Here is a 14025-nt window from a genome sequence, read left to right on the forward strand (position 1 = left end):
GACACTTTTATTTCTCATCATAGTCATCACTTAGAGAAATGCTAAAGCCAATCTCCTTACATTCCTGCTTGATAGCCATAATACAGCTGCTGTTCTTAGGTTATATGAAAACAATTGCTGAAATAGGACTTTTTATGAAGCTGTGTATAAGGCCACAAGATGATGGTACCTGTTGTGATGAGCAAAACTCTGCAATATTCTTTCAGTTTTAAGCTCCCCCTTCTTATTGTCAGCCAGTGGATTGACCTGTGTGATTTATAGTGAGGAAATAGTGGAGGACCTCCCCTTTTTCAAAAGGAGATGAAGAAATCATGCTTGAAAATACTGAATCCTGCTTTCAAATATGAGCTGAGTATGGAAAAGTATGAGCCCTGGTTAATTCTTACCATACAAAAGAGTGTGAAATAGATTCCCTCAGAAAATATCCATTGGAGTTGGGACTTACACATGGCATGGTGCAGTGTACCTCTCTGGACTGGGAATCATAGCAGGGTCCATGTGTTATATCTGAGGTGTAGTTGGGCTCTGCCTCTCACTAAGAGCTAGATTAGCTCTTTCTGCAGCTGCTATGTAGGTCCTTTAAAAACTTTGCAGAATTCCAGTCCACTTTCTGACATGCTTTCCTTTCTGCTGTGTACATGCTTCCATTTGTCATGTTCTGGGTTTTTAATATATTTTATATAAGCAGATATGGAAATGGTGCCAGCCTTTGACAAAGGGGGCGGCCTTTGTTTTGTTGGTGAAATTGTCCTAACCCTGCTTACTCTGCTTCTGTGCTGCCTTGACTGCAGTTAGGAGTGGTTTAAAACAGGAGTGGTTTAAGGCAGGTTTAAAATACTTCATTTTGGTGCAGGTGTCTCATCTGTTTTGAAGTTTTGGTGTAGTTAAAGGATGTTTTCAGAAAAAGCAAATAGCAGAGTATAGAATTTTTAGAAGCATTACTCTTTAAATTCAAAAAGATAAGTAAATTCCACTGTCTACATGGACTGTTTGTCTTCCGAATACCAAGGCAGTCTTGCAACAATACCTGGTTTAAAGGAATTTTCACATCATAGTTCAGTGGTATTTGAAATTGATTACTTTAACTTTGTCATTTAAATGTAAAACCTTTATGCAGCCTTATGCTTTTGCAGTTCTGTGCATATGGGAGGTTAGATGAAGCGTGATGAAGTTGCATTTTGTGGTCCATTTTTTTAGATGAGGAAAGGGTTATACATAGTGACATGGGAAGATTTATTTAATAGTGAAGATAGTGTTGTTTTGAGAAGTAAGGTGTGCCCTTAACCTTAGAAACAAATTAGATATCTATGAGTTATTACATCCTTTCATAAAAATCTGAAAAGGATACATGCTTAAAGGGTATGATCTATTTAGTTCATTTGCTAAAACTGATTTAAACTGTAAGTATTACTGGTGGTCATGGTCTTACTGTAGATGCTGATTTTTGGAAAAGATTTTTGAAAATATTATGTTTTGGTATTTTTCTCTTATTTCCTGCTGGTGATGACTTTACTGATGGCTTGTGCCATTACTGTACTTGCAGAACATAAAAGATATTTTGGATAAACTTGGGGATCAAATTGCAGTAATACATGAAAAGCAGCCTGATGTTATATTGGAAGCATCTGGACCTGAGGCAATACAAATAGGAGATGCACTAACACAGCTGAATGCAGAATGGGACAGAATTAATAGAATGTACAATGATCGTAAGTGGTAAGTCAAGCATGATAGGTCTCTGTGGCCATGTGGTAAATACTTTATGTACATGTTTATATAAGTGTTTTTCAAATTTACCTTAATGATGATGATGAGTTTGGGAGTTATCAGCTTTTATTTGTTGGTATTGCAAAATAATTTCCAGAATTATTGAACGTTGAAACTGTTAACTCGGAAATTGAAGTTCGGCTGCTTTCATGAGGCTCATTGTTTCTAGTTTATGAAATAGAAAGTTTTGTTTATAGAACATAAAATTTTGGTTTTGTAAAGGCATCACAAAGCAAAATTCTAGAAGAATAATGTTGAGTAGGACATCTTTTAATCAAGAATTCAAGGCTGATTTTTTTTTTTGAAGGAAAGATGCAGTTTGAAAGAATAAGGTTTTTTAAATACAGCACCTATGGCAGTTGTCAATAATATTTGTTGTAAGTACTTTAAGATGAGAGATGACCTGATTAGAAAATTTTGTTGTTAGGAAAACAAGAGAATACTAAAATAATTGCTTAAGAAATATGTATATCTAATTTCCTTGCCACAAATAGGGCAAAAAGTTTGATTTCTCCCCACCCCTTACAGAAGAGACATTAAACTTTTTACATTATGTGAATCAGTTTTAAATCTTTAAAAACAAACTCAATACCACTTAGTGATTCTTGGCAAAGTGTATTAGGGGAATATTTTAAGTTGGAATTTGTGAAAGTGTCAAAGTACACGTTTGGAAAGTTACCACTAAGCTGAACGTGCTCACGCTGCAAGCAGCAGTGTACACTGAGATTGCTGCTATGCAAACAACCCTTAATGACTGAAAATCATTAAATAAAATTTAAAATTAAATGCAAAGGCTTCTACTGTAGTTCATTTGCTTTTACAGTATTTCCTTTTTAATGATGATGTAAGGTAATGGATGATGCAGAAGTTTTGTAGAGCATAAGGTATGCCTAACTATGTTTCCTTGCTTTGTAGCACCAGAAGTCTGATATCAACATGTGGCAGTGTATTTTGAAGAGATGTTTTTAGGAAGAGTGTGTATTACATAAGCAGATTTTTCCAGCTCTTTCTCAGAGCACTGATAAATGTGTGGGGATATAAAAATCCGTTCATGGTATCATCCAAATAGAGACTTCCAGAAATTCTGGGGCCCTGGATGAGTGAAGGATCAAGATTTCTAATAACTCAGCAGGCAATGTTGTTTCACTGTGGGTTCTTAAATCAGAAAACAGTGATGCCAGCTGTGTAGAGCATTGTGCTCTTGCTGGGTCCTCGTGGTCACCTGCTGAATTTGGAGAAAACTGCTCCTAAATCTGGTGCCCATCCATGTTTATATGCCTGTAGCTATTGTATTGTCCTCATAGATACTGTATGCACTAAGCTTTAGTTATGCTTTTTTTTTTCCACTTGAAACTTACTTGGAAAGCTTTAATTAATGTTAACATTTTGTAAGTGTGTGTACAGTTGAATTTACTACTCAAATTTACTTTGGTTAAGTATCCAGGGCTATCCAGAAACCTAGTTGTCTTATTGAAAAAGTTAAGTGAATTAAAGAGTAAGTTCAATGTTTATGAAAAAGTGGCAAAATGCAACAGATTGCCTCTTCAGTCACTTTGCTGATACAAATTAATCTTGACCTTCATAAAGTTTGTTAAGCTCTGCATATTAATGAGAATAATATTTGGCTTCATTTTCATACAAAAAGGGGCTACTGGACTACTAATTTAGATAAATTATATGTAGCTTCTTGAATATATAAAATGCTGCAGTTTTAATAGAAGCATACTCTTTGATCACTGAAGACATTATTAATTGCAATATTAAAATGCCATTATTATTTTTAAACCCTTTGATACAAATAATAATTCTTAGTCCAGTTTATTCTTGCTTTTCCCAGTGTTGCACTAGTATAAGCTGGACAACTATCTCCTTAATCATCTTTGGCTTTTTTCTGTTTCTGGAGTGGGTGGAAATTTTGACAAAATTAGAAGAAGGAGCATCTGAAGCCTCTGGCAAAAGATTGATTTAGTTTTTAGAGGTAGTGAAGATTTTGTGATTGAATGCCAGCTACGTAGTTAAACCTTAGGTAAATGCTCTGATGAAGCCAAGCACAAGTTTAATTCAGCTTTACTTATCAAAACTTCTAAGTAGTCACCTAAATCCAGCTGACTACATTTGCATTTGAGCATGTGTGGAGTAAAAAGTGTGGGTTTTGTATGTATATATAGACTTAAAATTTGTAACTGCTGGTTTGCTAGGTCTGCTGTGGGTTTTCTCCCAGTGCTAAAAATGTTGATGACTTGGGAATAAGATGTGATTTAGAAACAGTGGATTCCTGCAGAGGAGGCAACTGATAGCCAAGTTTTGGTGCAATAGTCACAGGAATTTGGTACTTTTAGCTTTCAGATGAGGCAGTGTGTAGGGAAACAGCAGCATATGCATCTGACTCAAAACTGGAGTGAAACTTTGCTCATTGCTCAAAATACTGATGGAGCTGTAGTCTCACAACAGAAATGGTGCAAGTTAAAACTTTATCTCAGTGTTCTTTGAAGTTTTAAAAGTTTATATTCTGAAAAAGTCATGTGGCCAAAACTCCCTGAAAAACTGTATTTTTTAAGGAAGCCTATAAAATCTTCTTTTAGTCTATTTTAAGTGCTCAGAATGTATATTCTCCTTAAATGTGGAATGAGTTACTGTCATGAGACAATATGCTTAGACTGAAACATATGCAAGAAATAAAGGGACATTGAGATTTGTGGTCAGCGTACAGGTTGGTCTAGGGTATTAAATCAAGGTACACGCTGAAACTGAAATGGTAGAACTAGGAGATAAGGTTAGAAAAATTAAAGTGGTGATATGTAAGACTTCTATAAGTCTTAAATTTTTTTAGACTTCTTTTAAGACTTGTTATTTGGCTAATAATAATAACAACAAATAAGACCTATATATGTCAAGAAATCTTTTGTTAAATGAGATTTAATTTTGATGAAATTAATCTCACTAAGAACACTGGGATTATTGACTTTAATTAGTGAAAAAATAGTTGCAATGGCAGCTCTTCAAAGTTTGGTTTAGATATCTTTGTTATGCTGCTAATTTCAGATTGTATCTATAAATGTGCAATAACCCTGGAGTCTTTACTGTTGCAATTATTTGCAATTATTTGCAATTGTTTGCAGTAATGGGCTGCAAATGACATAGTTCCTCCGTAAAAATAGAGGGTCCTCTGGTTAACAGTATTCTTGGCCTCTTAGGTCTTTAAAGATGACCGTTTTTATTAGTTTGGAATAGTTAATAACCAACAAATAGAAAACAAGCCATTCCTTTCTGACATGTTTTTCTCAGGCTCTCACTTTGTTAGCTTAACATAACATAACTCTCATTTTATTGAAAACAAATTTCTGACTGTGGTTATTCTGTCTGTTCCACACAAGAACATGTTGCCCTTCAAATTAAGCAACACGTTAATTTGAGGCTGCAAAGATGATGACAATGAGTTATCTGGTAAATTATTGTGTGATTAAATTCTGGAACACCTACTTATGTGGTCTCACTGGTAATACTATATAATCAAATATATAATCTATATAATCAAAATCACCTTCAATTAATAAATTCTGAGCACCAGCACCCCATTTTCTCCTTATGAAGGAGAAAAAATATCAGAGCAATTAATCATATTTCACACTGTCTGATAGCTGAATTGTTTCACGATAAAGGAGGAAAGGGTTCTGCAGACCAATTTGATGTAGTTAATCAATCTTTATTTTTTAAGTGATAGGGCAGTCCTCAGCAAACTTGTTCCTTCTTCCTTCAACTGGAAGTTAATGACAGCCTGTGCTGTTGGCTTTCACCAGCTGCTACTGTGCCAGGAAGCCTTCAGTACTAGGACTTGGTTAACTAGGCTGTGTGTTAGTCTTTCTGTTCTGCAAGGCAAATTTCTACTCACTGGAGTGGGATTCCTAGCCTTCTAACTGAAATTTTGGGTGATTTTTCCACCCTTTGTTTTCCCACAGTTGCTTTGACCGAGCGCTCGAGGCGTGGAGGCAGTTCCACTGCGATCTCAACGATCTCTCCCACTGGATCGCGGAGGCTGAGGCGTTGCTGGCCGATGCACGCGGGCCGGATGGCAGCCTGGAGCTGCAGGCAGCTGGGCTGCATCAGCAGGTACGTGGGATTGGGGCAGAAAATGAGCAAGCTGGAAGCAGTCTAGATTTTCATCTAAAATTATAGTTTTATAGACATATGGATTTGCAGAGAGGCTGTGCAATTACACTTCACAAAGCAGAAACTCTTAACACTTCTATTTTGGCTGCAGTTTAAAATTATTCTTGGGGAAGAACTCAACTCCTGCTTTTATAGTATGGGGTTATATGATCACTCTTGGTATGGATTGGTTTGAGATAATTTGATAATTTAAATGTTGGCATAATTTTTCCATTTATCACTTTTGTTAAAGCTTCAAAAACATGTTAATCAGATAAAAAAATCCAGTATATTATTTCACTTACCTTTGACTCATAATTTAAAAAAATGGACCGCAATAAAGGTCATTTATAACTTAGCAAATTATTTAGTTAAACAAATGTCTTGGAGATGCTGCCTTGTACAAAAAGGAGAAGATTCCAATTACAGGGGTCTTATGTGTGATTTTTTTTCAGATTTTGGTTCTGGAATTTAGTTCCCTGGTATTTTTTTTTATTTTACTTCCTTTAAAATAAGGAGAAGAAAGCATAACTTTAAGGATCAGATTTTTTTTTCTTTTGAGAGTATTAGGTATCCAGGTGTCAGATGTGTGTTGTGAAAGAAAAGTAAGTTCTGTCTAAGACACAGCTTCTGTTTTATCCTTGGTGCTGCTTGAAGTTTTCTTCAAGGGCATTTTACTTCTCTTTTTTGAATCATCTTATTCCCAATCTAGTTGCAAAGAAATTTTTGCTAACAGCGTAGGACTTTTGTAGTCCTTAGGGGTGTTTGAAGATTTAATCCTGACGTCTTCTGACTTTCTTTAGCTTCATGGATTTTCCATGGTGTCTGGGACCATGGCAGTACTGCCATAATTATCCTAGCTAAAATACTCTGAAGGTAAAGAAATGCTTGGAGTATAGAATTTGAAAAGGCCTGGTTAAAAGTCAAACCATCTGTTAGAACCACCAGGAAGTGCTATACATTCAGAGAAAAGGAATCAAAGATGAGTGTTGATTTTAGAACTGGTGGCTTAAATGAATTCTTGTGATTCTTTGTAATGTTCTTAGCCTATACTGTGTCACTGTCTTCTTATGACACCTAGGAAATTGAATTACATTCAATAAAAGAACATTAATAACTTTGTAAACAGCATCCATTTCTAAGGAAGATGGTTTAAAGTGCCTCTTTTAGTAAAATAATATGCGCCAGGATGCATCCTGCATATCATGAGCCAGATCAAAGTCACTTCAGGTCAGTAATAAAACTCTGTGTGGCTTTTATGTTTCTGACAGGAACTTGAAGAGGGAGTCACCAGCCATCAGAGCAGTATTTCAGCATTGAACAGAACTGGGGAAGGGATAATACAGAAACTGTCTGCTACAGATGGGAGCTTCCTGCAGGAGAAGCTGGCAGGATTGAATAGACGCTGGAAAGCAATCACAACAGAGGTCATGGAGAGACAACAGAGGTAATAAGTTAATGAAAAATCTGGATGTCTGAACAGATGCAATAAGGAGAATTTCATTGAGTAGACACTGGAAGAGTGCATTCTATTGCATGCTGTCATTAATCTGAACTTTCCTAATGTTTGGAGCTTTGTTTTGAACTGTCTTCTAGAATAAATTTCTCATAAATCCACCTACAATTGACTAATTAGTAAGTCTTTGTTTAGAGCACCTCACAAAATGACAACCACAAAACTACTTTTTTTACAGTTTTCCTTTGTTTTAAAAATAATATCCTTTTAAAGCCAGACTTTTTTAGGAATAATTCCTCAGCTACTTTCTCTGGCTGAAGCTGAACTTGTAAGTACCTTACACTAAGTTTTGTTTTATCATTGACAGAGATACGCTAATTGAACCAATTTGTATAGTTCTTAGATTTCCACAATATTGTAAAGTAAGAACTCTATGTAATTATGTTTTTAACATCTCCTGATAAGTTTAGGAATAAAATAGGATCTTGCTTAATTCTTTAGTTTGAGAAATTTCATTAAAGTTTTATGTGATTTAGTGGAAGTATTATATATGTCCCTAAAACCTCCAGGGGAGAAATTCAGTGACCTTTTAATTAGACCTGAAGGTGTTGTCATTACTATCACTTACATTTAATGTTTTCTGTAGTCTTTTAAAAGCCTATTTTATGACTTTGGAACTAAATTTTTTCTGTTTTTAAGGTGGTAGTATTTATTCATAAATATCTTGCATTTTCATGATGCTGGTAGAATCTTTTGATGATAAAATGAATCCTTTAAAATTTTCCAAGCAGTGAAAAAAAGTTGACCATGACATCAGAAGTACTTTAGGACTGATGTGCTGGAATTCCTGTTTCACTTTTTAAGGCTAAAAGGAGAGAACCAGCAGCTGATAGAGTACAGAAAGAAGCTTGATGAGCTGCGTTGTTGGTTGGAAAATGTAGAAAATGCTCTGGACACAAGATTTACATTCAACCATGAAGAAAACTTGCAAGAATTACAGGCAAGCCTGATTAATGATTAAATATATACATCTGTATGTCTTGTGCAAAGCATCAGGACATGGCTTTTGAGGAGGGGAATTTTCGCATTGTGAACAGCCAAAGAAATATTATGGTTGTGTGAGACAGCTTTGTGAGATTTCTTACACAGGAAAGATGCACCTCAAAATGGAGTTGGATTGAGTTGGTAACTGGTATGTAGCCAGAAGATGGTATCTGTGTATGAGGCAGTGAGAAATAGATATACTGCTGATAAAATTTAGTAAATAGAATTTCACTGGAGTTGATGTGTATTTGTCAACTTTATATTTGCTAAAAACGACAGAAAAAAATCTGATAGCCTTAAATGGTAACACCATTGTCCCATTTACTGTGCAGTTGTAACAAACTGTAAGGGTTTTGGCCATTTTAAGTAAGTTGTGTGCATATGTATGTATTTCTCCTGTTCTGTGTCTGGCTTTGACAACAAAACATCTTTGGTTTATAGAATGTGTGAAAGAAAAGGTTTCTGAAATCCTGTGAGGACAAGAGGAGTAGTCAGTACAACTAATCTGCTTGCTTGTTTCTTAACAATAATTAATTTTTAAAAAGGCAACAAAAATGAAACCCCAACCAACCTCTTTTAGACCAAATCTAACATGGAAGCCCTGAATAAGTGTTTATAAATGATGTAAAGTAGTTGCAGTCATGTTTGCCTAAATAAATTCCCTCATGTCAGTTGAGTATTTCCTGCTTGTCATCGAAGTGTAATTTTTCTTGTCATCTACCTTAATATAAATGCTGGCAGTGAAAGGTAATAAATGTTTCAATAATTTCTAGATCAAGCACAGAAACCAAAATAGAAGCTTCTCTGTGTATGTTCATGGAAATATTTAATATTGGAGTTAAAAGAAAGCTTTCCTCTTCCTTTAATTAAGCATGTATGCATTTTATTGCAATCTAAAACTCTTCTGTCCGTTTTAGGTCTTAAGCGAAGAGATGGAAGTTCTGGGTGACAAACTGGAATGGCTGAACAGAACTGAATCTGAAGTACTGTTGGATAAAAATATTGATCTTCAGGAAAAAAACCAGCTTTCTGATTGCCTGCAGTCCCTCAATGTGAGGTGGAATAAGGTGTGCATTGGGTACTGAGGTTGAAAATAGAATGGTATACTTGGAATGGTTGTTTTCCTTTTCATGTATGTGTTACATGTGGCATGTACATAAAATGATTGGGGAACCATACAGGCATGATCAGGAAATGCACCCCAAACCACTCACACATGAAAATATTGATGGACATTTTTCCATCAGATTGAGTTAATTTGCTTAGCTTAAGTTTTTCTCTTTCCTTTTCTTGTATTGGCTTTTTTTGTTTTTTAAAGAAGGATCACAAGTATCAGCTAGATCAAAAATATTTTGTTTATTTGAGTCAAACAGTAAGTATTAACTTGAAATTGAGAATTAGAGTAAATCTTTGCTATGTAGGAAAGTTAAATGCTTGTAGCAGTTAAGAGGAAAAGAAATGAACCTGTGGTAGAGCTTAGAAAATCTTAGCAAGTGTGTCTGGGATTCTTCTTAAACATTACTGTAAATTAGAAACTCATGTGTTCAATCTCATTGGCAAGGCTGGTTGGAGTAAAGCAAATTTTTTTTCAAGCAAAGCCTGGAGATCCAAATGAAAAAATTAAATTATTTTTGATTATTTTATGGATGACAGATGTAAGAATTTATTGAGGAAAGTGGCTTTTGATAGTTCAGGGAAAGAAAAAGATGTGTTTTTACCAACTCAGCCATGAGAACAGGGATTCCCCCACTGCTTTGAGCACTACTTTTTCATCTTGAAAAAACAAATGTGCCTCTATGCTTTCTAAGACTTTAAAAAACTCTTAGAAAGCATATAGGCATGTTTGTTTTCACTACAATGGAGTTGTAACACTTTGGTCAATTAGTTCCCTATTTCTGTAGTTTGTGTGACTGACAACAAATCATGCTTTGCATCATCTTTTCTTCAAAGTATGTTCAAATAATGAGTTATAGTTTTGGTTGCTTAGACAGTAAAAACCATGTAAGCAGCCTGTCTATAACAATTAGTTTCTTTTCAATATTTAGGCGTTACACTGGGATGTATTGAAAAAACACTTTAGCACCTCTTGAAGTTTTTATCATTTTTTAAAGGATACCTTCCAAAAAATAATTGAAATATATCTGAGGAGTGGTGTAGAATATTTTGTCTTCCAATAAGAGATTACTTTTCTGCCATTAATATAGCTTGTGTTACTGTTTTTATTTCTCTCTGCTGGGCTGTAGGTGTTCAGAGAAGTGCCTGACAAAGTGAGAGAATTGGAGGCATTTGTTGGGCAGTCCCGTTTTGTTACAAAGACAAAGCCTCCAGGTGAGTGATCGGTCCTTCTGTTGTGCTCAATTGTCTTGAGTGTAATCGTGTTTGCAGTCAAAAGTTATTAAAAAACTCTATGAAGTTAGACAGATAATAAATGTTGAAGCATTGTGCTGAACTTGAGGCTGCCTTCTCCTCGCTATGGGGTAGAGGGAATATTTGGGTAGGGAAGAAGTCGCTGTACTCTTCAGGACTGGGGGAGTCTTTTGGAGTTCTTTTAAGAGTTTTGAAATGGAGAAATTTTTATAAAGCTTAGGCCTCGTCATCAGGACTAGGTACAGAATAAAAACCAAAATAGCTGTGTTTGTGACTGCCTGTTTTCTGTGTTTTGTTTCCTGTGGATTTGTGGTCATGCCTTTTACTAATTAAAATCCACTAGAAGCTTTCCATACAGCTAATTATTTGTAAAGTATCTCTTGCATGTGGATTTTTTGCAGTCCTATAAATAAGGCCATTCTGCTTCTTTTGGCTTGGTTAGGGGGCCAGATGGGTCTCCCTTATCTGCTAGATACTTACCTTCCTGAATGTTTTAGGGAAAGCTGTCTAAATATGTGTTCTTTTATCAGATGCTGACACTGGTCATATTTTCAAGTTGTAGGAGGCAATTCAGCAAATACAGATTGTAAAAAAAATGCCCAGATCTCCCTTTTGGAAATTTAGGCAAAGAAGACAGCTCTTGCCTGAAAAAATTTGCAACTCAAACCTCAGTGAATTAACTATATATATATTTTTTTTAATTTCAGAATCAGTAAACAAAATTTGAGGCAAGCCAACTTCTGTTTAATCTTTTTAGAACCTTGAATTCAGCTTGTTCTCCTTTCATACAACATGTTCGTTAAACAAAACTCCTGTGTTTTTTTGTTTGAGGGAAGTGTGAAATATTCATGCTCCAGCTTGATGTAGCTTAGTGTTTCTTGGAACTAGAACACAACTTCTGGAGTGAATCTTACTATTCATTCGGCTCATTTCTTGCTTCTTTATTGTGTCAGGTTAAAAAGAGAGAAAGATGTGACTGAACTAGTGGGCATCTGTCTCTTCCTCAGACAGTTGTGCAACGCCAAGTCCATAAAGCATCTGTTCCAGAAGCTTCACTTGTGCTTTAGTGAATTCTGAGCCAAGAGTGGAGAAAACCTTTTTGCTACATAGTACAAAACTGAGGAAGACAGCTGTAAATGTTTACCTTAAACAAAAATATTGAGGTTTATGCTTAATAAATGTCAATGAGTGTTTAGCTTCTTTCCATTAGGTTTAATGTAATTTTGTCTTTGCAAGTTTTCATCTTGTTTATTTTGAATTTAGGCTGAATAATTTCAGTGAGTCTTTTTGGCATGCAGTAAGAAAATAGCTGCCTTAAAGGTGAATAAGTCTCATTACTTAGCTTCTGGTTGTTCAAATACAATTTTTGCTGTGCTTTCTCTGTAGATGCTGTTGCATATTTATAGGAATTACAAAAAGACCCCTGTAATTCCCAGAACTGCTCGTGTGGCCATAACTACTTTTTCTTTAACAGAACCCCCACGCTCTGTTTCAGATATCCAAAAGGTGGTGCTAGCATCTTCTTCATTGGAAATTCCTGTTCAGACTCAGCAGGCTTTGGAACTTTCTGCACCTGCTGATCTGGACAAAACTAGAACTGAGCTGGCTGACTGGTTGGTACTGATTGACCAGATGCTCAAGTCAAACATAGTCACTGTGGGAAATACTGAAGAGATCAATCGGACTATTGCAAGAATGAAAGTATGTGCTTTTGTGAAGACTAGTAGAAAATTGTTTCACATTTTAATAGTTTTTACACTCACTAAAGAAACTAAAAGCAATAACATGTTCAAGGGGAAAAAAACCCTGACTGCAACAAATGCATAATATGAGAGCTACACTTTAAATGTTCTTATTACACTCCTTTCTCCTTCAGAGCCTTTTTCTGTTTATTCTTGTGTCCCTATGTGAGCTAAGCTCACAGTTATTTTTTTGTTTAAAACAAAGAAATTGGAGAATACCTCCTGGCATTTTTTGGGGTTTGTAATAGTTGACTTACACGGAAGATTTTAGAGCAGCTTCATGCCTGCTTAGTGGGTGACCTTTGATTCACTCTTTGCTGCTTTCTAATGAGGTTTGTTTGCTGTAATTACACTAAACTGATTTCCAGAGACATGCTAAGAGGAGTAAAAGTTGTAACATAAATGCTTATGATGTAAATGTTTTTCTGTTGATAGCTCATGCCATGTTGAACTGTGACTAAGGGCAGTATAAGTGAGATGTATGTGGCTGTTAAGGTTCATTTTATTTGACTTGATGTCAATTAACTAAGTGCAGAGTAAAAGCTGTAAGCTAAACAAGTGCTAAAGTGTTTCTGTGAGTATCTCACATAGTCTGGAATTTGGAAGAACAACGTGATGTAGCTTTGGGAACACTTTCTTTTAACTGTATAATACTTGTAATATTCTGGTATATCCAGAGAACAAAGGTTTATAGAGCAACATTATATAGTCTGAGTGTTCCTTCCAATTGTTGTTTTTCACTTTTTCCCTGCACCCACTGCTGCTTCTGATATATTTAAATGATGCTAGCTGGGTTAGGAGAAAAATAAGTTATGGAAACTTATTTTCATATAAGTCTATGAAAAATAGATATTGGAAAACATTGTGCAACAGCTGTGGTAACGATGTGGTTTGTATAGGCTAACCTTCACCTCTGGATTTTCAGTAACTGCAGTTTACAATATTTTAGCTTTTTAAAGCAGTGCTATAATATGTGACAGTTCAAGGGTCACAGTAATGATGGGACCAGTATATTTGTGGAGACATGTGTATGTTTTTACCTAAATAATACAGATGAATTTAACTATTTTCTACTTTTTGGACTTAAAAACAGATAACTAATGCAGATATGGACCATCGGCACCCTCAGCTTGATTCTGTTTTTACATTGGCTCAGAATTTGAAAAATAAAACTTCCAGTTCAGACATTAGGACAGAGATCACAGAAAAAAGTAAGTTTATTCATCCTGTGTTTGCAAATACATTGTTTTCATGGCAGTAAAAAAATCTTCATATCTTTTTCTAAAATTCCTGATTGAGCATAGCTGAAGTTGTCTTCCTTGAAAAAGAAAACTTGGCAATTAAGTCGCTTTCACTTAAACTGTCCAATGAAAATTCCTGGAGCAAGAATTGCCTCTTGTTTTTTTGATTGGCCATTTTTTCTAGTATGAAGGTCAGTAGTTTTGCTGGGATTTTGAAATATTTTGTGAATAATTTGGGTTGCTTCACAGCCACAGACCCAGG

The 14025-nt window shown here is 35.4% G+C and overlaps 1 protein-coding gene across 4 annotated transcripts in view; it reads left to right on the forward strand.

Moving 5' to 3' along the window:
• Positions 1-14025, forward strand: part of UTRN (utrophin) — a gene marked incomplete at its 5' end in the record, with an annotated part of 335751 nt that overhangs the window by 128541 nt on the left and 193185 nt on the right. For all 4 annotated transcript variants that reach the window (XM_084203642.1, XM_084203643.1, XM_084203641.1 and 1 more), the window contains 8 exons: positions 1544-1716; positions 5724-5874; positions 7185-7360; positions 8234-8369; positions 9331-9480; positions 10657-10741; positions 12276-12481; positions 13616-13733. In XM_084203642.1, the coding sequence (XP_084059768.1) occupies positions 1544-1716; positions 5724-5874; positions 7185-7360; positions 8234-8369; positions 9331-9480; positions 10657-10741; positions 12276-12481; positions 13616-13733 (1195 nt within the window). The remainder of the gene's footprint in view (positions 1-1543; positions 1717-5723; positions 5875-7184; positions 7361-8233; positions 8370-9330; positions 9481-10656; positions 10742-12275; positions 12482-13615; positions 13734-14025) is intronic.

Source organism: Fringilla coelebs (genome assembly GCF_963513975.1).
Source record: "Fringilla coelebs genome assembly, chromosome: 3".
Classification (NCBI taxonomy): domain Eukaryota; kingdom Metazoa; phylum Chordata; class Aves; order Passeriformes; family Fringillidae; genus Fringilla; species Fringilla coelebs.